General features: G+C 37.1%; 1 protein-coding gene across 1 annotated transcript; it reads left to right on the top strand.

Moving 5' to 3' along the window:
- The first annotated feature begins 1,965 nt into the window (after positions 1-1,965).
- HEPACAM2 (HEPACAM family member 2) lies at positions 1,966-21,100 on the top strand. Its single transcript, XM_085050725.1, is given in 10 exon segments — positions 1,966-2,009; positions 2,011-2,039; positions 6,261-6,611; positions 7,721-8,005; positions 13,911-14,207; positions 17,039-17,164; positions 17,249-17,273; positions 17,397-17,434; positions 18,769-18,842; positions 20,990-21,100. Coding segments are annotated over 10 exon segments (1,368 nt in total). The 5' UTR covers positions 1,966-1,977.
- Positions 21,101-23,960: the final 2,860 nt, after the last annotated feature.

The following is a 23,960-nucleotide window of genomic DNA, read 5'->3' as shown; positions in this document are numbered from 1 at the left end:
CAAAGGCAGCGCCAGGGAGATGTTCCTCCCTGCTTGCTTTAGCAGGAGCTCATTACTTCTAGCTCACGTTGGGAATACCGTGTCATTGTTCCGTTGAAACCTCTAACAAGTTTAGCACATAACAAAGTTATTATTAAGCTTCTTATTAATAAAATAACTAAAATTTGCAGAAATACAGCTGTTCGGAATGTTGGTGCTGCAAATAGTGTTGCTTTAATGGAGTTGTTTTTATTCAAAAGGAGGGAGGTTTGGTTTGTATTAAGTCTAAATGCCATTTAACAACTAGCACAAGCTACAATTCCACAGACAAAAATACCATTCATTTTTTTCATGTGCTACATTTGTGTGAGTTGGTGTAAAAACTTGAAGCATATTAATGACATAGAGAATATATTAAAATGCTGCAAATGACAGGACATACTTGAAAAACTTAACTGTGCTAATCTGTTCCTTTTTCTATTATTGTTTTCTTTGCCCATGTGGGGCATTAAAAGTGCCCATACAATCTTTATTCCAATGCAAAAGCTCCCATCATTTCAGTTAGAACTCACTTAGAACCTGTGACCAATATTTTAGTACATGGTGAAATCAAGTAAACTAACTAATTTTCTAACTTAGGTTTTGTAAAAGGTTGTAATTTGATATATCTAGCCTCCAGTTAAGTGGGTTCAGCAGGTTATAAACAACAACATTTAGTGCGGCAGGACAATGGACCCAGAAAGCCTTTGGGAATATGCAAAATAGCCTCTTCATCTCCTGACATATATTGGGTTGTAATATTATTTCTGGTGGGACCACTGTAATTCTGCTTTGTTAACCTGAAATAACCCTTGTGTTTCTTATATTGGACCTGGAAGCCTCTGGGTGCTTTCCTTTAACTAAGGAAAGTACCTCCCTTTAACTAAGGTAAAAATTAAGTGTTCATGCCTTCTGACGAGGGCTTAGCACCTTGCTGCACTCCTGCTCCTAGCACACAATGAGGGGGAGGCAATTCCTTGTAACCAGTACCTCCTGCACAAAGCAGAATACAGTCTAGCCTAAAATTTGTTAAGCCAAAATAGTCTAAGTGCTGTTTAGTGAAAAATATCGTGTGGTTTTGTACGAATAAACCATCTCTGTCACCATGAATGTTTGCCATCGCAAACTGTTACTGCACAGCTTGGGAGGGTTTGTCCAGTTTGCTGCTGGTTTGTACAGTGAGTGACAGCTTTGGACAAAATCCAAACCCTACATTAATATTAATTTAAACTGATGTGAGTTAATGGAGAATAAACAATAATCAGCAGTTAACAACTGTAGTAAGCTGTCCACTCTAGCAATAGGATTTTCATTTCAAAGATGTCTCAGAGGCGCTTGACATTACATGTTGTTTAGAGAAAGGGAATTAATTATTTGCTGAGTTATGTTAAGAAAAAAAATACAGAAAGGTTATGGGCTTGAAAGTGCTCAGAAAAAAATTAGGCTGTTTAATAGCTGTTTAATGTTTTTTTGTAACAGAAAAGGAGAGGCTGTCATTAGAAAAGAACTGAAAAAAATATTCTGAGTACTAATTTTAGTTTGAAATAAGCAGAAGTATGAAATAAGTATGAAATAAGCAGAAGCATCATGGTATTTTTTTTGAAACTAACTAAAGGAAGTTAATAAGTATATAACCTGCTCACTTGGTGCATTTACTTACTTCTGTTAATTAAATGTACTTTGTATTGTGTGCCCCATTTATTACATTCTGTACATATTTGCTGTGACTGCCGGGGAAGGGTTATGATAAAGTCAGAGGCAATGAAGATGGGTGCTCATCTAACAGGTGCTCCACTCCCTTTGTTCTTTGTATACACATATTCAAATCACATAAGGCAGGGGACAGGATAGGACGTGTTAACTCATTGCTGATTTCCCTAGCAAATAAACCAGCAGCTGCAGGTCTGAGCCCTGGCTTAGTGCTGAAAAGGTGGCATTTGTTTGGGACAGGATGCTTTCATGGAGCCCTTTAGCCAGCTTCTTTTGGGACTTACAGTGCAAAATATATTTTCTGCTTGTAGGTAAGATACAAGTACGAATTTTATTTGATTGTCATTTGGAATTGTGAATTGATTCTATAGGATTTATCTTTATAAATTTAAAGATATTTCTGTTGTATTGTCAGATGTTTTATTTCAGGAAGGCAGCCTAAAAGCTTTTCATCAGATAGTGACACCTTGTTTTATGAGTGGAGCTGTAGTTTTAGCAGCTAAACAAAAATGAATTCTAAACATAATCTCTATGTAAAACGTGGGGATTGATTAAGTGTATATAATCTACATTTAAGACTTGGGTATTGATTAAATATATAGTATTACATTTTATTGAATAACATATATATTGTGGATTCTTTTTAACAAGTAAGGCTGGACAGGTTCTGAACCAAAGATTATACAGAAGCTGGTACACACTTTAAAAATTTATTGTCGAGACTGCATTGATACATTATTTTTCACTTCTTTATGATTAATTAAATTATAAGTAATACCTAAATGTAATTGGTATTGAAACTAAATTAAGCTTTTAGTCAACAGAAGGATGTCTCCCCCTTCATAGTGCATTTGTTTGGTGTCTGGGTGCAGTTTTCCTGTGTATTTGCTATCCATGTTGTTCTATGTACTTTGACAGAAATATCCTGTGGTCAAATGTTAGATAAACTTATTTCTGCAAATTATTGTGATTATCTTTTTCTATATTTTTTTTTAAATGTCAGCAGAGGAAATACGTAGTAGTGCAAATGTAGTGCATCCTCTAATCATTCATGTATAAGAACAATTCTTTCATTTTCTTTGTGAACCTCACAGTTCTAGCTTACTATGGAGTCACCTAGTTTTCTTGATTTTGAGCTCAATACTTTCTCAAGACTTTTGGCTTCCTAATGATTGATTTTTTTCTATGAAGATTATTGGATCTCCTTGAAAAATGAAAAATATTTGATTGCTAAATAACAGTGACTGTGTACTTTATCTACATTACCACTTTATTGAATATTTTTTATTAAAATCCTACAAGAGGTACTATCATGCAAGCAGAGTGCTTTAGAATACGTCTTTGTTCACCAGGAGGTCTTATACCCTTACCCAGATATACACATTTTCTAGTAGGGAAATGTGCTGCTCATACTTTATATTATGGCAAGAATCAGGGATATTGGAGACATGACACAAAGGCCACTGAAGACATTGACCTCAGCAGATAAAGTTAAATCCAGAAACAGAGCTCAGTGGAATTTTTTCTTGGGCAAAAATCCCAATCCAGGGAAGAGTATGCCTGAGTTTTCAATGATATAAATGGAGGTATAGAAATTGCAGCTTCCCTGGACCATTACATCTGGGTTGTTTGGGTTGTTTTCTTTTTTATGATAAATGAACATACTTGCAAAAAAGGGAGAAGCAATATTATCACTGATGTAGTGACATTTTGCATCAAGTTCAGGAGAGCTGAAGGGCTAAATGAACATTATGGTGAAAAGCAGCTGAGAATCCACACTCACTTTGACAAGAAGATGTTAAATTCAGAGAATGCTAAAACCTCACTAGGCAGGTTTTGGTTTATGCCATAAACTCAAAAGTTACGTCATAGTTTTTTATTTAAACTAAAACTGCAGCCCTTGTTTTATGTCAACAACATTTCTGTTGTGCTTGCTTATACTGGTGATAGCTAAGTCAGATGGAAGCAAAGCACAGATCACTGAGCTTCAAATGGAGGTCGTTTTGGTACAGTCCTTACAATCATTGTACAAAAAATAGTTTTGGGAATTCCATTGTCTTGGAAAAAAAGTGTATAATATTTGCAAAGCTGTAGGGATAGGCTTAAATTTTATGGAATTTGTGCCTGATAAATATGAATTTAGTTTCACACATTGGCTTGATTTTGCTATTAACATTAATTCAAACATTAGTCACAACAGTCTCCAGTTGGAATTAAAAATCAAAATTAATCTAACACAAGTGAATCATAGAACCTTTTAGGTTGGGGAAGGCCCTTAAGAGCATCAAGTCCTTAAACCTAACACTGCCAATTCCACCCTTAAAGTAAGTTCCTGAGTGCCACGTTTACATATCTTTGAGGTACCTCAGCTGAACCCCAGCCGGTCCTTTGCAAATCAAAGTCCATGCAGCCTGAAGCCCTCTGCCCACTTCCTCTTCAGCCCCCATTAATGGGGGCTTGCCAGACTTTCTGTCAGAGGATTTCACTGTCTTTTCATATATTTCCCCTTTAGGACTCTGCAACATTTTCCTTTGGTTTCCCTGCCATGCCCTCAGAAATGCTGTGAGCTGTCTTTAGCTGAGTGTGATATTGCTCAGCTTTATAAAAAGTGGAGCCAGCTACAGAATTGCTTTTTTGGAGTAGATCATGTACAGCATTTCTGGCTACCCATGAACCAGTCCCCTCACACACCATCTCTGCTCTGCTACTTCCCATGCCCTTCCAGAGTACCTCTGACATTAATTACTGGCATTACTGCTGCGTCTGTAACCATCACCCCCTTTTTGTGTCCCCACCCTGACCCCCAGCAACAGTTTTCTTTGCAAATACCTCATAGCAAATGACTGTGCGCCGAAGTTGGACAATTCGACCCCGAAAGACATGTACAGATACCATTTGATGCTACTGAATTGATATTTTTATCTTTTTCTGTCATGCAGCCTAGGAAATTAGACATATATTAACCTTGAACAATTTCTGTCATAAAGAATAATGATATGAAAGGAAATTTAAGGAACAAAGTTACCTCTGCATTATATTAATGAGCACAGTCACATATTTTTCATGCATGGCTCTCTCTGCCCTCCGCTACCCACCCACCTCTTTCCAGGTAGAAATGCATTCCATATACATCAGCTGGGAAGTTACTTTGCGGTTACAGGTATTTGGAAGCATGTCAGGAATCTCAGAATTTTAGGCTGGAGGGACCTCGAGGATGATCAGGTCCAACTAAAAATGATCATTAGAAGGAAAAGAATAGATGTTGCATGGTGAAAGCATTGCATGTTGCCCTGGGCAATGCGTTCTCAGTCTCCAGTGTGTTTCTATTCAGTGGCAGATGGATTGCTTAAATTGCACTTTTTGTATTTCTTATTTATGAGAGGTTGCTTTTTTCTTAGGGTTTTGTCTTAGCATTTGCAGCTTGCTTTTCAGCAATACTGAACACTCAAATCTGAGCAAACCTGCCACTAGAGTCAATTTGAGTTGCATCTTCAAAATACTAAAATGTCTTTATTTGTATTTTGAAAAATCCTCTCAATATTTCAAGTTGATCATCCAAAATGAATGGGTATTTTTGCTGTTCGTTTTCTCTGGGCTTAAATTCTTCATCTATAATGTCCTATCAGTTATAATGGTGTTGTGAGATCAGTTCATTAATATTAATGTCTTAACATCATTGCTGTTCTCCTGTGTACCATGGAAAAGTTAATGTGAAAATTAATCACTTAATCCCAAGACTAAATCTTTAATAATGTTCTATAAATATGTCTTAGGCAAGAACAAGGAAAAATTATTTTTAAAAATATATGGGAAAGACAATGATTAACTGAGGAGTCACCTTTTTGCACCATAACAGAGACAGAATTCTTGGAAAACAGAATTAATTATGTGGCTGAAAAGTTTCACTTTTATGCATATCAGCAGAAAGCCTTAATTCTTCCAATTTCCTAAGACTGGAATATTTGATTTCTGCAAGCTTAGTATTGTTTCTTGAATTTAGTCTTACAGGTACAGAGCAGTCAGAAATAATAACAATATATCGTTTTAGTCAGACATTCATGAAAGTGCTGCTTGTCAGATTTTCAGTCAGTTTCTCACTATAATTGGCAGAGTACCTGAGAAGCTCCTCTGTAGCTGAACCGCTGGAGAAAAATATCTTAAAAACTGAGTGTGCAATCCAAGAGTGTTATACAGTATAAGACCTAGACATTTGAAATATTTTAAAGGGAAAATATTTTATACATTAAGGTAAATGTACATTACCTCATTTTGGTCAAAATTTCAATAGTAAAAGATCCTTCCTTTGTCTTTTTGTATAGTTTGAGGCTAGACCTCTGTAGCTAGATCCAGCTTCACCAAGGTTCATGAGCTCTTGCCACTTTCTTACTTAAAATTTGAGTTACAACCATGCAAAAATGTAAGTTTTAGCCTTGAGAATTTTTTTCACAGTGAGAATTTCTCATTTGAGTTTTCCAGGATTTCCATTTGTGTTTTGGGTTTGTTTATTTGTTTGTTCTTTCATTTTTATGCAGGTATTTGTTCCGCCTTAAAATTGACAGTACCGTCTCATACCGTCCATGGTATTGAGGGGCAACCACTTCATCTTTCTGTTGACTACAATTTCAATGCTACTGCTTCTGAAATCCAGATAATTTGGCTTTTTGAGAGGTCTCAAAGTAATCCGAAATACTTGATTGTTTCTGTAAATCAAACAGTAGTTCCAGACTTGGAATATGAGCACAGGTTTACCCTTACACCACCGAACGCATCTTTGAGGATTAATCCCTTGCGTATCAGTGATGAGGGAAATTACACCGTAAAAGTCAAGGTCCGTGGAAATGGAACAATAGCTGCAAGTCAAAAGATTCGAGTAGCTGTTGATGGTAAGTTAATAAAAGATAGCATCTTCATTTTGAAAATAAAATTACAGTAGTTTTGAAGTACTGGTTCTTAGTATCCAGTTAAAATAGCGTCTCGTTTAATGCAACCGTACATGAGTAAATGCTAACAATTAAGTTATGTTGTTTTCTACTGCTGCTGGAGGGAATACTAAAATATGTCGTCCTTAAGCAAAATTAATATATTGACTGATGTTTCAATGTCACAAGGAAAAAACTGAAGAGATATAGAAACATTTTATATTAAGTTAGACAGACTTCTGAAAAATAAGATTTCAAAAGTTTTTGGTGCGCTATCACAAGAATGCACTGGGTTTCAAAGAGTCTTTTTCCCTGAACAACTTTACTTCCTGTTACAAGAGGAGTCATTGACTTTTGCTGGTGACTGTAGCCCCTTGTGTCTGTAATAGAAGCCCAGATTTGAATTCCTAAAGTACCAAAGTTCCTTTTTTAGACTCTGCTCTTTTTACTGGGGACTTAAGAAAAGAAAAAAAAAGAGAGGGGAAAAAAAAAAAGGAAATGGGAAAGAATTGTCTAAAAGGATGACAAGAGGCTTCTGTAATTTATGGATTATACAGTGGGAATCCTGTAACTGTTGGGCTTGGAAGGAATAAGATGAATGATATTTTGAGGTGACAAAGTTGTAGCTGCCATTTAATTCCCAGAGCCGTCACAGTCTGCAGACATCCTCATGACCAGATCACTCATATTTCAGTGCCGTGTGGGCAAAGCTGTGGGCAGTTCTGATGAGAAGTCACACATGGTGGGCAGTGTCATGCTCTATGCTCTTTTCATTTTTGTGGCCTCAGTGATTTGTACATGAGGCAAGAGGCTGTGGTACACCTGTCTGCAGCCTTTATCCTATTACCAGTAATATAAACAGTCTGGTTTTATTTAAGTACCATAGCAATTCTTACTGTCACTACCTGAGAATATGGCCTTCTTCTTTTAACCCTTAACTTTGTTTAAGAGATAAATTTGAAATATGAGTAATTTCCAGAGAGAATGGTGATTGCTACTTCAATCATCTTGGCAATGAAGACTGTAATTTAGTGGTTTGTCACTTTAACTCTTCATATCTCTTTATTTTACAGTTCCAGTCACAAAGCCAACTGTACATACTGAACCATCTTCAGGGGTAGTGGAGTATGTAGGGAATATTACCCTAAAATGTACTGTGGATAACGGTACAAGGGTAACTTACCAGTGGATGAAAAATGGGAGGCGTCTCCATGCTGGCCCTAATTATACCTTTTCATCAAACAATGCTACACTTCTTATTGTTCCCGTTGTAAAAGAAGACATTGGGAATTACAGCTGTCTGGTATCTAACCGTGTCAGTGCAATGGAAAGTGAGATAATTGCACCAACCATATATTGTGAGTATATGAAATATTCATTATTATCTTTGTAATAGTGATCTAGCTGGAAAGAGTGCCTCTAACTATGAAAAGAGGCAGAAAACAGTTGTGTCAGCATTATATGTGAGCTTGCATTCAAAATGAACTTGTTTGTAATAGCTCTAACTTAAACAGGATAATAAAATTATTCAGTATTATGTAGTTGTGAAGGTCAATCTCAACTGCAGAATTCAGACAGAAACTTTAAGAGTACCACAGGTGTCTTCAGATCTGGAGGAGATGTGACTCAAAGGAAAAACATAATCAGATGGTTATACATGAAAATATTGGTAAAAGTGAAAACACCAAACAGCATCAAAAAGCTAAGCACAGGAAGGACTGGTATTAGTGGGTTTCCTCAAGATAATTTCAAGTCCAGTCCTTTTTAAAACTTCCATTAATGGCAACAGAAAAAAAGATAGGGAGTATCTCAATGAAGTTCAGTTCAGACATTAAATAGGAGGACTGAATGACTTTGAAAGAGTAATAGAGCTTATATGAAATTTGCTAGTAAGAAAACAAATGGGCATGCCCATTTAGAGAAAAAAACCATGAACTTCTGGTGATAAGATTGAGATTGATTTGGAAAATAGTCAAGGCAGTAAGCCAGGGTGATTGAGCTATCACAAGATATCTATGAACTGACAGCATGTTTCAGGCATGAGAAAGACTTATTTAATTCTAGGGTAGTGGACAATGGGTTTCCTTCAAGGAAACAAGGGGAATGCTAATGGCACAAGGAAGATAAGACCAGATGTACAATACTGCGTGTAGTCCTTGCAGATCCCCAAACACTGGTCTTGAGCTGGAAAGAAAAAAAGAAAGGGATGGAGAAGAGACACAGAGACCTGTCAAGCTTCGCAAAATTAGAGCTGAAAGAAGTGATTGCATTCCATGTGAAATGGATAACACAAGGGAGCAAGAAGAGTTGTATAAAGAACCATTTTTTGCAGAAGAATAAACCATAAGGTAGCCAGGTATTTTGACTGGAAATGAAGACACCTGAGAAACTATTTGAGTTGGAGGAAACAAAAGATTGATTTGATCAGCATTCAACAATTATACTATTAATCTTAGGGCATTCTCATTTTGGTCCATGTCAGGCATTCCCAATGCCTCCTCAATTTTCAAGTAGCACATGCTACACATACGTGACCCTGCTATGCTCTAATCCTCATGTCCTCAGGGGTCGAACTGTCCTTCTCAGAGAGCTGAAATCAGACTGGTCAGGACTTACTTTGCCACCAGTCCTATTCAGATATAGCCAGTTTACCCAGTGGCCCAGTGTGGGAGGCATAGTGCAAGGACTGGAACTGGATTCCTTTCCAGCCAAGGGCTGGTGCTCTCTCCAGCTTTCTTCAGGCTCTGTCATCTGGCAGCTGACAGGCAGCCCATGCTCAACTTGTTATGATTGCACTGCCAACATATGCGGAACCTACATCTCTTACATTTCTAGTTCTCATATTTGCCTCCTTTTTTCATCTCCTTTCATCTCTGATTATCTATTCTGCTACTTTTTTTGTGTTTTATTATAACTTGGAATAATTGGATAAGGGGGTGACTTGCATCTAAAGTATGAGAAGGGTCTCTACACTGCACCAGGAGAAGAGGAAGAGACTGCTTAAATTAGCAAATATTAAGAGGGACATTGTTAGATATGAGCTGATATAAGCCTGTGTTTAGCTTATAAAATTGACAGCAGTGCAGACTTGAAGGTGAAGAAGCAGAGAGTCCTAAAAAGGGCAAATACTAATTGAGCGTCCAACTCATTAGACAGAGGAATCATGATAAACTGTTCTATGAGGAAATAACCAGCACTGGTGGAGCTTTAACTCACCATTACCGTGATTTAAAAAAAAAAAAATCACGTTCTTTCCTCCTGCATTTGTAGAGTCTCAATCTCAGCTCACTTATGTGCCTTAAGTGCTAAGAATGAGAGCTGAAGGTGTTTGAATGCAGTTCCTCTACTGCATTTCTCACTTTAATGAGCTGTGAATCGGCATTATACACGTGTCTCTCCAAAGAATACCTGCATTCAACTTGGTGACACGGTATCCAGCCTGATAGCCTTCTTCCCATGCAATAAAATTGGGTCAGGCTAGAAAAACATCTGCCACTCTTGCTGCCTTTCAGACAGCTCTGTTTGTTGCACAGCCCATGTGAGATTTGAATTTCTGACCTGTTGTACATCGTATTGTCTCCAAAGCACTGATCGCACTGACAGGTGTCTGGGACACTTGCATTGACAAGGTGTGTACCCTTCGGTCCCAGCTCTGGTACTGCTTCCTCCCTTCTTCCTGCTTCAGTTACATGCATTTTCCAGCCAATTTGAAAAATCTGTCCAAGTTCTAAACTGGAAACCTGGTTTTGACCCACTGTTTACGAGAATTTTAAAATCTCAAAGTTACTTAAATGTCCAGATTTCTTGAATCATTTGTTGTTTGAGTGGCTGTGATATACAGCTCTATCAAAAACTTTGGGATTCACTTTTTCTCCATGTGTGCAAATATTATTGTATATGCATTTTCAGAATGTCCTTTGTAATTTAGCAGAACTGATTGTTTGCTTTATGCATAATGTAAAATCTGGGCCAGAGTATTAAGAGCAAACAATGCAATGCTGAAGGACTGCAAATACATGTGGTACTCTATATCCAAGTCAGTGATGGGAATTGGAGTCTTACCTCCTGAGCTGTACAAAGTCACCTAATTCGGTTCAACCTCTGCCTGCAGAAGTAGTTTGTCTCCCAGCTCCTAATCCAGAACAGGCCCCAGGATCTCTCTCTGCCATATGTCATTGCTGTGGGGGAGTTACTGGAGGTGATAAAGAAAAGGTCACTCACGGTAAATACCTGCCATCTGCTTGGAAACTGTAATAGTCTCGTAGTGATAGGAGCAATTGGAAATATTCCCACAGAGCAGTAAATTGTTACTCAGAAAGATTGATTTATTATTTTACAAGTCATTTAGTTAACTGGTTTTACTGAGAGAAGTGGCAGTTTTCTGTAGAGTACAATACTGGGAAGGAAAAACAGAGCTGAGGGATCCATGAAGGCTCTCATTGTGGGTGTTTACTGAGTATGAAAAGTGTTTATTTCATTCATGTCTTACTAATATTATTGAGCTTCTCCACTAGCTATGATGATAATGCAGCTCAGAACATGGCTATTGCAGTTGTGTGAATCAGAAATAAATGATTTCAAGACTGGAAAAAGCTGCTGTCCTGGAGGCTGCAGCAGAAACTGTTGTACTGTGTTGACAGAGTTGAATTTAACAGACTAAGTGGGATTTTCTTCTTTAGGTCTTCAAAAAGATAGAACATATTTAGTACTAAAGAGGAAATGGTTAATTGCCTGGTTTTCAAAATCATCCTTGAAGCTCTGTGTACCTGTCAGTTACCCAGTGTTTAGGGACCTCGATGTACACAATGCCCAGAAGAGGCAAAAGTCTGATTCAGGCAAAGCAGAAGGGTTACCCAATCCTTCAGCAAGGAATGCCACTTTTCAGATTTTACCAAAATTTGACTATTTCTTAAGATAACCTCTCTCTTTTTTTCAAACTTAACTTCCTCAGCCAGTGTGTGTCAGTGTTTGTGCAATGATATCTTTCAATTTGCTTCTTTCATTAAAATGAAGTTCTGTTGTCAGTGTTATCCCTTTATGCTGCACTGTTAAGATGTTGATAAAAAAGCTAAATTCAGTTCTGATTCATTTGCAGACTGTGGCAAACCACCCCCTACAGTGAGGGGACATGGAAACCAGTCAGCTATTCTTACCATTAATCTCTGTTAACACATATCAAAGTCATATTATCAATGAAAACAAAAGCTAATTCTCCTTAGAAAGGAGAATTGGATTGGAAGAACCACTGAATTGCTCTGAAAAGTAAAAAACGTATGTTCCTGACTATAAATAGAGTGTGAGGAGCTTTATTTCATTTATGAAAAATGTCAAAGATCAGTACATCCCTTCTCCTTTCAGATCTGAAAAAAAAGGAAGTAAAACCTTATAAGAGATGAACCTCTGTGAAAGGCTCCCCTTCCAGGGGGTATAGGTCTGTACGTCACAGAAATGGTCAGTACAGGGTCAGCTGGCTCTTGGAGACAATAAAGCAAGTGATTCAGAAACTGCAGAGCCTATGAGGAAGCAGCCCAGCATCTAGAACTTAATGAAATGCCTTGATTCTTCAGACTGGCTGCTGCAATATAGGTGGGAGCCGCTCTAAGTCATGGTGCAGTGAATTTGTGTTTTGTTTCCCAAGTAAATATTGTGCGTGATGTTGGCCATTCCTTAAAATGAGACTGCAAAAAACTTACCACTAGGAAATAAGTACAGAAAATTAAAAAATGACCATTTTATGTTGTGATATATGGACATTTACTTAAAAGTGGACTAAACTGAGGCCGTGTGTTATGGTCTATAGTCTTTTGTCTAAGCCTTAACAAACAGCAAAAAACAAAGAGGGACACCCAAAATGCCCTGTTTTGTGCTGTGTGCTGGTGGAATAAGCACCACCAGTACTTAGTGTGGAAGAATAGATGAGTCTCATAAAAAAAGGCAGACAGTAAATAGAGGAAGTTCTAACATCATCCTGAATTTCCTAGTAGGAAATAGAGTCTGAAATGTACCAGTATGCAGCTTCATGTAGCAGGGACTTCTATTCAAACCCAGCTACATTACCTTAATTCTTCCAGACAGCCATAGGAAAGTGGAAATATTATTCAATTGCACTGTCTGAAATGGGCACAGTATGTGCCCGTTCTGTGCTACACTATTCTGTGGGAGGCAGCTTTATTGATCTTCAGGGATCCTCCAAAAATATATTCTCCATATTTTCTTTTTTGGCTCTATCAGTATTAGGTCTGTACATTTTTGATTATTCATGTAAGTTGTCAGGGAATTAGTAACATTAAAATGATTAGTGGTTTTGGTTTGGGGTTTTTTTGTTGTGTTTTGTTTTTAAGTGGGAAAAGTGTTTTAATAAGGCACATTTTGATTATTATGTTCTCTACATTAATTTCTATACTTAGGAGACTGTAAAAATAATTTCAACATGTAAATATATAAAAGCCCCAATGATCTGAAATGTTCTAGTAAAAATAGTATGAGAAATACTTTTATAATATTTAAGTATATTGTTTCCCTTCTCATTTTCCTATGCAGGTTACACTAGAAATACTCATCTGCTCAACTTTTTGAGTAATGAGCACGTGACTCTAGAACAACATATGCTTCTTCCAATTATATTCAGAAAAACAACTGTCTTTCAGCACAAGCGTTTACTCTTGAAAAAAAACATAATTGTTGAAATAGTACAAGCCTACTAAAGTGGGGGGAAGTTAAAGTTTATTATAGCAGTCATTTATGGAAAAATTTTTCTGAACTTATCTAAGGCACACCCCACTCAATATTATACTTGTAAGTTAGTTTCCTAAATAATTATTATACTGTAAATTATTACAGTGAATGTAATATTCCAATGCTAATTTGTTCACTTTTAAATTTGCAGGGAAATTACTTATGCCAGTAAGTTTGGCATTGAAGTAGAAATCAAATATGCCCCTGAAGAATAAATGCTCCTTTACTACATAGAAATCCAACTGATTTCAGTTTTCTTTCTTTTCATCATACTGAGAAATACATAGACCCATGCTTTTTCCTTAAGCAACAATTAGACCAGTATTAAGTGGGTGTAGTCTGAGCTAAGCCTAGCACAGATCCAGTTATTGAGCTGGAGCCTTTTAATTGAAATGGCTGAATGCCAACCGTTCTAAAGGCTAGTCCAACTTAAATATTCTAACTTTAGAGATACACTTCTGATTAAGGTTTAATTATAGACTTTGATCTTCATTTCCTCACTGTATTTCCCTTTTTTTTCCAATGCAGATGGACCTTATGGAATTAGAGTCAAATCAGATAAAGGTCTGAAAATAGGGGCAGTGTTTACAATTGACATGGGGGAAACTGTACTGTTTGACTGCTCAGCAGATTCAAATCCACCAAATACTTATTCGTGGCTCCAAAGGGATAACAATACCACTCAAGTAATCAAATATGGACCCCATCTGGAAGTTGCATCTGATAAAGTGGCCCAGAAGACAATAGATTACACGTGCTGTGCTTTCAACAGCATGACTGGAAAACGAGATGAAACTCACTTCACAGTTGTCGTTACTTCTGCAGGTAAGAATGCAATTTCACTGTTGTAACATCTGAGGGGTATGTCAGCCCTAGAAAAGGAAATAATTCTTAGAATATGTATCAAAATTGATCTCTTGCTAATAATATAATAAAGGGGCTTTTGGACATTCCGTGAGATACAGGTTTTACCTGCAGTGTGACACAGGTTGGAACACAACCCACTAAGACACTGATGTTTTGTGGGATTTTATTACAGTGTTCATGTAAATTATTTCCCTGTCATATTTATGAATCTCTGGATTGATTTGGGGTTCTGAAGAACACATACCTTTATTTCTCATACAACGAAGCAGTTTTTCAGAAAATCTCCAGAAGCATACAGTAAAGAACAAGATATTGGGGAAGTCTGATATCTCTTCTCAATATAGATGGATACAAGTATTTCCAGATAAGGAATGTATGCTATTAATGTTCAACAAGATAGACTCAATTGTCTATTAGAAAATTTAACAAAGCAATTTCACTTGTGCTGAGCAAAGAGCTCAATCGTTTGTTAGTCAGGTAAACAAGAAAAGGAGATGTCCATTATTCAGCTCACTTACTTGATTCATCATGAATCCATGGCATTCAGTATGCTGGAAGGAAGATGAGTCGCAATTTCATAGTAAGAATACTGCACTCAAAAATAAATGTTGTGTTAGTAGTGAAAGAAAATGCAACCAGAACTATGTGTCAATAGAAATAAACATCACATTTCTCCAGGAAGCTATGATATTCAGCTGAGATTTCCTTTCAAAGGCCAAAAAGAAGGGAAGACTCCATAGCTTCATGTTTAGTCAGACTTAAAATAGTAGATTTGCTAATTACAAACATTTTGCATAAATCTTACTGAAACATTTTATCCTGTGTATTTAAAAATGTGAAAAGATAATTTTCCCCCTCTGTAGCCATTTTCTTTTTGATGACTGTTTATTTAAATAGCACTAAATCCGGATGTCAAACCTACACTTGGCAGGGTAGCACTGACTGATTCTAAGAGGTATTAATTCACACAAAATTCAGTCTCAGCAATGCTACTCAGGCTAAATTCTGATTGCAACTGAATAAACATACTAAGCAAAGACTATGAAAATTGTCCATATTCTTTTTCCTTAATCCCATAATTCTAGATGCAGAGCCTGGACTATGGCATTCAAAGTACCAGAAACACCATTTTCAGTAACAACAGGAACTCTGATGTTTCAGAAGACCTTACACAATTTCCCCATGGGACAGAAACTCACCTGTGTGGTGCTGTAGACAGCTGCTTAATTAATCCTAAAAATTATCAAGAAAACAATTATTTTAATAAGTTACAAGTATATCAATAATTGCACTAAGTTGTTACCCAGTTTTAGCCAAGATTTTAAAATAAGATGAGGTATCTCATTATGTACACAAGTCATTGCTCAGTTTTCAAATTTAGTCAGCTTGAGTGTGTTAAATGCTTGCAAAGAGCATGTCTTTGTTTTCAGCACTGATATATCTATGAAGATGTGATTTATTTGGTCTAAATTTGAAATTACTCACTTTAAAGAACAATTTTAAGGACTCATCTGATTCTCCAGCATTTGGGCTTTTTCTTCCTAAGGAAAGCAGTACATTGAAGGACTATAAAAAAAAAAATTGGTGAAATTGCAGTGATTTATTTTCTTTTATCTTTAGGACACATCTGGCTAGAAATCCTCATATTTAATCTTCATGAACGCCACTGCACATGTAGCCAGCACAATGCTAGTGAATCACATGGAGGTGAAAGCAATCCTAGCTTACTGCACAGGAGTTCATTAAGTACTGGAAATACATCCAGCTAAACAATACACATTTTAATTGTGCTAATAAATCTGGCACTGGCAAACATGCAGCATTAATTTACCTGTATGGATTGTGACATGTCCTTTACATGAATTCTGCACAGTTCAGAGCAAAAGGAGGAAATTAAGATTGAATAAGCAACTATGTCTGGCATTTCCCAACTTTCACATTCTTCTCTTTGCAAATTTCACTGCAAATGTTTTCCATGTGCTTTTGAGCATGTAATTATATGCAATTTGTGTTCGTGTTGTATTAGTATCCTGCTGGAAAACTCCTGCTAATGCATATCTCAGCAAAAGGGCTGAGCAAAAGAAAGAAATATTTTGAATATATTTAGATGTGAATACAAACGAGCATAATATGGTGGAGTCACAATCCTTGGAGGTGTTTAAGGAAAGACTGGACATGGCACCAAGTGCCATTGTCTAGATGATGTGGTGGTGTTTAGTCATAGGTTGGAGTCAATGGTCTCAGAGGTATTTTCCAACCTAAATGATTTTGTGATTCTGTGATAATTTATTTGTTTCTCATATGGTTTGATAAACAACCGGACTGTCAGTGATCTGAAAATCTGTAGAAAAAGTCTTGTGGATCTTTTGTCCTCTCCAACTTTAAAACTCCCACTGCTAGGAGGGTTTCCCTCCAATCTAGCACAAGCTACTCTCCTGTCACCTTATTTTTTGGTAGTTCAGTATCTCTATGCCTCAAGTTATAATATACATCTACTTTTTGTGATGCTATAATTTGTGGATTACATTTACTGACTTTCATTGAGCTCTAGGCGCTTATCTGCTCCAAAGTCTTTTCTGACATGCGTATCATTGCTTTTTCTGTTCAGGAGATCAGTGGGGAAAAATAAATATTACCCATTCACAAGGCCCCAAATTTTCTATCTGTTTTGTACCTCTATTCAGGTTTACTAGTTTCAGATTAATTTAAAAATACGCATTTTTCAGTGTCATTGTAGAACATTGTAAAGAATAAGAAACTAAATACAGTACTCATCTTCTTTGTCACAGGGGTGGAAAAGCTGGCCCAGAAAGGAAAATCTGTGTCTCCTCTTGCAGTAATAACGGGAATTTCATTACTTTTGATCCTAGCTATGGCCTTTTTATTTCTATGGAAAAGATATCAGCCACATAAAGGTATGTAAAAATTAAGCACAGTCCAACTCTTCTTTTGGACCATTGGAGCAAAAAGAATAATTTTCCTTTTTTTCTTCTTTTCAGTGATACAACAGAAGCTACAGAGCAGGTACTAAAATAATTCATTCTTCGGTCTAAAAGTTCTTTCCATCCAGAGAATTGGATTTTATCATACTAATTTTTTTCCCTTGGCTTATGACGTCAAATTGAGAAACATGTTTATGTTTTCTAGGGCAGAGGCTGATTACGGAAAGGCACAGGCACTTTCAGGTAATGCTAATATAAGTGTGAGCATAAGATCAAAATCCATTCCTGGAAAAGAAAAATAGCATCCCCACATCCAGAAAAAAAAAAAAAAAAAAAAAAGAAGGAAAGGAAGGAAAATTTTTTTACCCTTTTTTAAAGGAAGGAAAGGGTTTTTATGTTGGGTTGCACACCTCCAAGGTAGTTTAGTTAAGATAAGATCTAAATGAGAAGTCAGCATGGGTTTAGCTCATGCCTGGAGCTCATAGCTGTATGTACTGTTGGTTTGAATTCTACCTGTTAATCCCAGAATTCTGGGTTTGGAATACCTGTATTCCACTGTTGTCACCAATATGACTTAAATCAGTGTTATCCTGGGATAGCAGTAAGAGGTGAAACACCATGGGTGGATTACAATTGAAAGTGTTCATGGCATCAACTGTTACCCAAATCATGAGATAACGACCTTACAGTATATATATTTAACCTACCGTATTCTGTACTATCTTTCTCTGTGTCATCAGGACCCAGAGTAGTTTTTTTCACTGCCTCTTTTCCCTCCAGCATCCTTCCCACATGATTCTAGGCAGGAGGTGCTAGAGATAAGCCATCTTTTGGAAGGATAGCACTTTTATTCCCATTGCTTTCTACCAAAGCATCAGAGCAGACCATAAACTGCTACATGCATAAGGATAGGGAAGTATATGAACCTTAAGGAAGGTAAGAAATTCACTTGAGCACAGAGAGCCATCACCCTGGCAAGTCATACCAAAAGATAGAATCTCAACATTGTTAATGCTGCAACCTTTGCTGTGGAGATGCCAAGGAGACAACAAAGAGCCTCAGATCTCCTGAACAGTGGTAGGGTAGAGAAAGAGACTAGCTACGCCTAGATACAAGCGGTATCTGAAGACCCAAATAATAATGCATCACCTATTTGTACCATGTTCCCTTCTATTATTCTCAGTATTGTAAAACATTCAGGTAGTACTGCCTCACTACACTGTGCATATGCTGAGTTTATGAATTCAGCCTCTTTTCTATGGGAAATGAAAGTTAATTAGTCATTTTAGCCTTCCAGAATAGAAAGCATGAATGTCTCTACCAAAACTGTTGCTGAGATTATCAAGAAGCTCCTCACTTGGTCCAAAGTGTTGGAAATCACCAAGCGCCGTGCACACCATCTCTGCAGTTGTCCTGCCTCGCTCCATACCAGTATAGGAGCTTGTCAGGGAAGTGGTTTAAAGCAGATCACATAACCAGTATTCAGGTGTTTTAAAATTTAGGGTAAAATACCTCGCCAGTCATTATTTCCTAGGTTCATTTAACATCTCTTTTCTTAATCTTTGTTCTAACTTAAGGACCTGAAAATGCTTCAGATGATTTAGGGATATATGAGGTCCTCACTTGTCCAGATCTTACCCGCCGTTCTAGGGTATGTAATGTTACATCATAATCAGTTTCTCTTCTATTTCTCTAGGTATACTAAATATACGTACTAGAATCCTTCTGTAGGTTTGTTTCTTTTTCCTTTTACGATGTCTGTATGGCGCCATAATCATGACTATTGTTTACCCAGTACTTGCTCTTTCTTTACTGTCTTACTAGTTCAGAACTTTGTATCGACATAGTGCAGTAAGGAATAAGCAAGTTCTAAAGAGAGCAATCTCCATTCAACTACCCTATATTAAAAGAGTGTTTGTAGTGTTGGCTAGTTGGGTAGCACTGAACCACTTGTGTCACACAGGCCAAATGTGATGCCATTTTCTCCCTTGACCCTAATATTTCTGCTCATGCAACATTCAGTCCCAGCAGAGTAGAAAAGTTGCGGGGGATGGTGGGGGGGAGGGTGGTGTTTAGAGTTTAAATATAAGCTAAGTCTCAGCTATATTTCACAAAAGTTATTTTGTTAGCTCCCTGTATTGTGGGGGAAGACTTTAGGAAAAGCATTTTGCTAGCAAAAATCAATCCTGCTACATTTGCTGCTTCTTTATGTTGTGTCCTTGCTGCCATTACAGTATAGTAGTTGGAGATCATTCTGACATGGTGTAAAAGGACAAAAAAAAGTCAGAAACAGGGCCACAAAATTTAGAGACAGCATTAAAATTAGGAGGAAGTACAAGAAAGACTTTCCCTTTGCTAGGGAAAATTGCCAGCAATGCAGTTTTGTACCTTTGGAGAGTATCACTATGGTCAGGTAAGGGAGCGCTCGTAAAGCATGGTCACAGGGCCACATTGTTACACCTAATTTGTTATTATGATTAGTACTCATAATACATGATGTCAAAAAACAGTCATAGATTAATTAATTATCTTCTCTAAAGGAGTTAGATGTTTGAAATGTACATTTATAGGGCTAAAGTGCTACTGTAAATGTTAGTGGAGAAGGCAGACTTTTACAGTCGCAGAGATAAAAGGCTTTTAGAAAACAGAGGAGCCAAACTTTATCTGTAACAGTTGGTGCCAGTAAGAGGCTTACTAAATTTAGACATCAGGTCCTAAATGATTATACCCTTATGATTACACTGTGATATTATACTTAAGAGAGTGTATTTAGATTACATGTTAGGAATAGATTGTTTGCTATTGAGGGTGAGGGTGGTGAGGCACTGTAACAGGTTGCCTCAGTTGCAGGTGTCCCATCCCTGGAAGTGTTCACAATCAGATTGGATTTCAAGCAACTTGGTCTAGTGAAAGATGTCCCTGCCCATGGTAGGGGGGTTGGAACTGGATGATCTTTAAGGTTTCTTCCAACCCAAACATTTTATGATTCTATATCTTTTAAGCTGATCATGTCACAATATCACGTTCTTGCAGGATCAGGGCCTTAGTAGGTCAGGAGGGAGAGACCAGTGACAAGAATGACAGAATGGATGTACAAGCGATGTACTATAATTGCCAGTAAAATTTCAAGGAACAGGAGAAACTGCACTAGTTTACACTTAATTACTCAAATTTATAGCATTGCACATAAAGTCAGCATTTGATCCACTGATTCATTTTGGTCAGCAGAGAAAGGGAAAAATAAGAAAGTAGAGATAATAAATAACTGGAAGTTGAGTATAGGCAGAAAGGCTGGTAATTCCTTATGGATGCAAAATCTAGGTAAATCTGTTGTCTTGACATAAGAGGAAATTAATATACTTAACATACTGAACAGTCAGTATTACTTGATTTAAGGAAATTCCTTGCTTTTCTCTCTCATTGATGGGCCAGTGGGAGTTTTATGCTGAACCCATGCCCTGAATATTTACGGCTTTTTTACTGTCTGTTCTCCTGCTTTTTTCTTTATTAAATGTTCTTGACTTGTGGTACTTTATTATGAAGAATTTTCTGCATTAAATTCAGGAGCTGCATCCTAAGTCTTCTAAGGTGCTAACTGAATTTAAAACTATTACTCACATTTCTATTAATGTGATGAATACTTACCCAAAATGAAATGTAGCAGAGATTACCTGTTCAATCCACAAGCAAAACTTTGACGAAAAGTTAAAAAAAATTACAGGTTACATTATCAGTTTAATTTCTGTTGAATGTTTTCCTCTTTGTGCTTACAGTAGGAATACACTTTGCTGCTTTTAGGTTTCAAGTCAATCCGTTCCTGACTTTGTCACAGACCAGGATACGCTAAGTACAGCGTGGGAAGTTATTCAGCCCATTACTGACCAGCCACAAGAAGACCACCAACAGTAAGTTACAGACTGTGTTCACTCACCTGGTAGCTCAAAGACAAATACTTTTGCATTCAGAACAATTTACATTTTGGCAGCTGTTTTTGTATTCCACTGAGAGGGCTATGGAAGGAAAACAGGTATAAACTACCTCAATTCCTCCGCCATTTCCTATCCAACCCCCCATTTTTCCTCAAGACTCCAGTCTGTTGTTTCATTCTGCCAGTTTTGTTAAAGTGTGAAAAACAAAAAAGTACGATCTTCAAACACAGTTTCAAATGGAAATTCCCACTTAATTTAAGGGGGTATCTACAGTTTCATGGCACTGCAACATCAGCACTTCCTACTGAGCCAGTTAAATATTCAATCAAAGCTGTTTAATTTGCAGCATGGCTTCCAGACCTGTCAGCCATGTTCCACGTAGAGTTGGGTTGGGGTTTTTTGCAATGTTGAAACTGGTCAGCTGAATAATAATCAGTGATTGTTAAAACAGTCACTGAAATATTCACTGACTAGTACTTGAGTACACAGTGTCTCTAGAGCAAAAGAATCCTTTTTCTGCAATACCCTGCTGGGAACTCCACAGAAACACTTTTGCTGAGTTAAATACCAGGAAAGCCACAGCATCTGCTTATGTCTGGTAGATCTGATTTTGTTCAAACCATCTACTCTGTGTCACTTCTTGGCATAAGAAGGGTGAATACACTGTAAAGTTTCTGTAATTGTGGTATAGCTGCCATAAATCTGTTGTGAATATTTAAAGTCTTTCTTTCAAATTAAGAATATCACACAAGACTTTATTTGGTAACAAGCCTATTATATCATATTTTCATGATTCTTTAATGTGTTCTGTTTCTTTTATACTTGAAAAGAAAAATACACCCTCTTAACAATATGCTAATCAGTTGACTGAGTAATGACAATGTTTATGTCACTGCATTAGCATGTGGTACTTACATTACAAAAAATTTTGTGCAGGTTGAATCTTGAACTGTGTGTCTAAGTTATGTATGTAAACACACAGCCATGCTTGTAAAAACAAGCTGGTCAGTGAGAGAGCAACACTGAATTACTAATGATGTTTTTGTTCTGCTTGGAATTTTTTACTTTGAACCCTAAGACGATTTTTAAAGCCATATGTAAAAAATACCATTCGTTAAGTACATATTTCCTTATCGTTCCTCTTACACGTCTTCCTTCTCAACTTTCTCACTGATACATGACCCCTCTGAAAAAAGGAATAAATGGAACAAAAAGGTAATTTGAACTTTGTGACAGTTCAGATTTCAACTTAAACTTTGCAAAACATATTCTGTAGTTGTAAAGGATTCGTTTGGCATAAACCAGTTTTGCTGTTCTTTTCATATTTCATATTTTGAAAAGGAAACGTAGGAACTAATTTTCACTTACAGCACAAAATCTGCTAAGCATGATACTGGGTAAACTACTCAGATTAGGACCAACTTCATGAATTTTCCAACTCCTGACCTGATGAGAAGGAGCACCCTGAGTGGTAAATAAATAAGGATGACTAAGTCAGTACTGGTGCTTACAGCAGCATGCTTCAGCTTTCAGTATAAGGGAGAAACAAAACACCACGGAACAGAGAACGAAGCTAGGAAAGTAATTGCAAACTCCTGTAGTGCAAGGTAATGATAATGATTGCTTGTGGATGAACCCCACAGACTTGGTATGCAGTCATCTGTACCATAACCAGCAATATTTACAGGCAAAATAATACAAAACTTGCCTGCACTCTGCTTATGGCAGGAATCTCTCTTTGTACAAAGCAAAAGAACAGACATTACAGGAGCCAAACAGGTTTGTTAGTTAAGTAGTCAGTTTACTTTTACTCCCAGTTCTTCTGACTAGAACTGCTGTAATTTCATACATTTATTAAAATGAACATGCAAGGATAATCAGTCAAAAGCAATGTTTAATCCTCAGATTTAAAGTTTGAGAATCTTTCAAATCCTCTCTTTGGTGGTGTTCTCTCTCTTTCTCTTAGAAATCCCAGTGACAGTATGAGCAAATTTGCAGACTAGCCAATGCCTAACATCTGGTAATAACTTCTTCCCCTTTTCATCATGCTTTTATCAGCCTTTCATTCACACATGCACTTATGCCTTTGCCTGTCTAAATAATTACAAAATTTCAGATGTGCCTCAACTCTTGAAAGTTAGAAATACTGCTGGAAAAAAATTAAATTCTATAACTCTCTTGGGTTTGGACTGACAGAGTTATAACTTAATTGCAGTCAAACCATGAGGTGAGATGGTAGCTGGCTATGCACTTTCACATTCATGTGGTTCCATTAGTCACTAGTCACAACAGTCTTTTGCAGATTCTCACCTCCTCTAATCCTCCAAAGAATCAAAGGGAAAACACAAAATCAGATTTTGAGGAAAATGTTCTGCTCCATTTCTGGGCTTCACAGTCACAGGGAATTACAAGATTGTCATTACTGAAGTATGTCATTAAACAGATTCTTTTAAGCCATTTTGGCTTGTTTCTTTTTTGACCCTGTGACATCTTCTTTAACTAAATATAAATCCTGTGGCAAACTGAACAACAGGTTCTTCCACATAGGGAAGAAGTCCAAAAATGCCTACCAAAGCTAATGAGTGAAAAGTTTAGCCAGGTTTTACAGATAAGCACAGACAGCTCCTAACTGTTCTGCTAACAACTGCTTGTAACTTAGGTTTCATTTTCACTCCAAATGAAGATAATTCTACATCATCATCTTCTCCTCTGATCCACACTGTTTCTCTCATTTTAAGCATTAACCATTTCACAAATTTCTGCTCTGCCAGCTGTTAAAGAGCAGTAAGGATGCAAAGCCTTGCCAGGCATTTCAGCACAGAGTTGTACTGTGGGCCTCA

This window comes from Lichenostomus cassidix, chromosome 2 (assembly GCF_008360975.1).
Source record: "Lichenostomus cassidix isolate B80296 chromosome 2, HeHo_3.0, whole genome shotgun sequence".
NCBI classification, from domain to species: domain Eukaryota; kingdom Metazoa; phylum Chordata; class Aves; order Passeriformes; family Meliphagidae; genus Lichenostomus; species Lichenostomus cassidix.
This window is presented reverse-complemented; position numbering and strand designations above follow the sequence as displayed.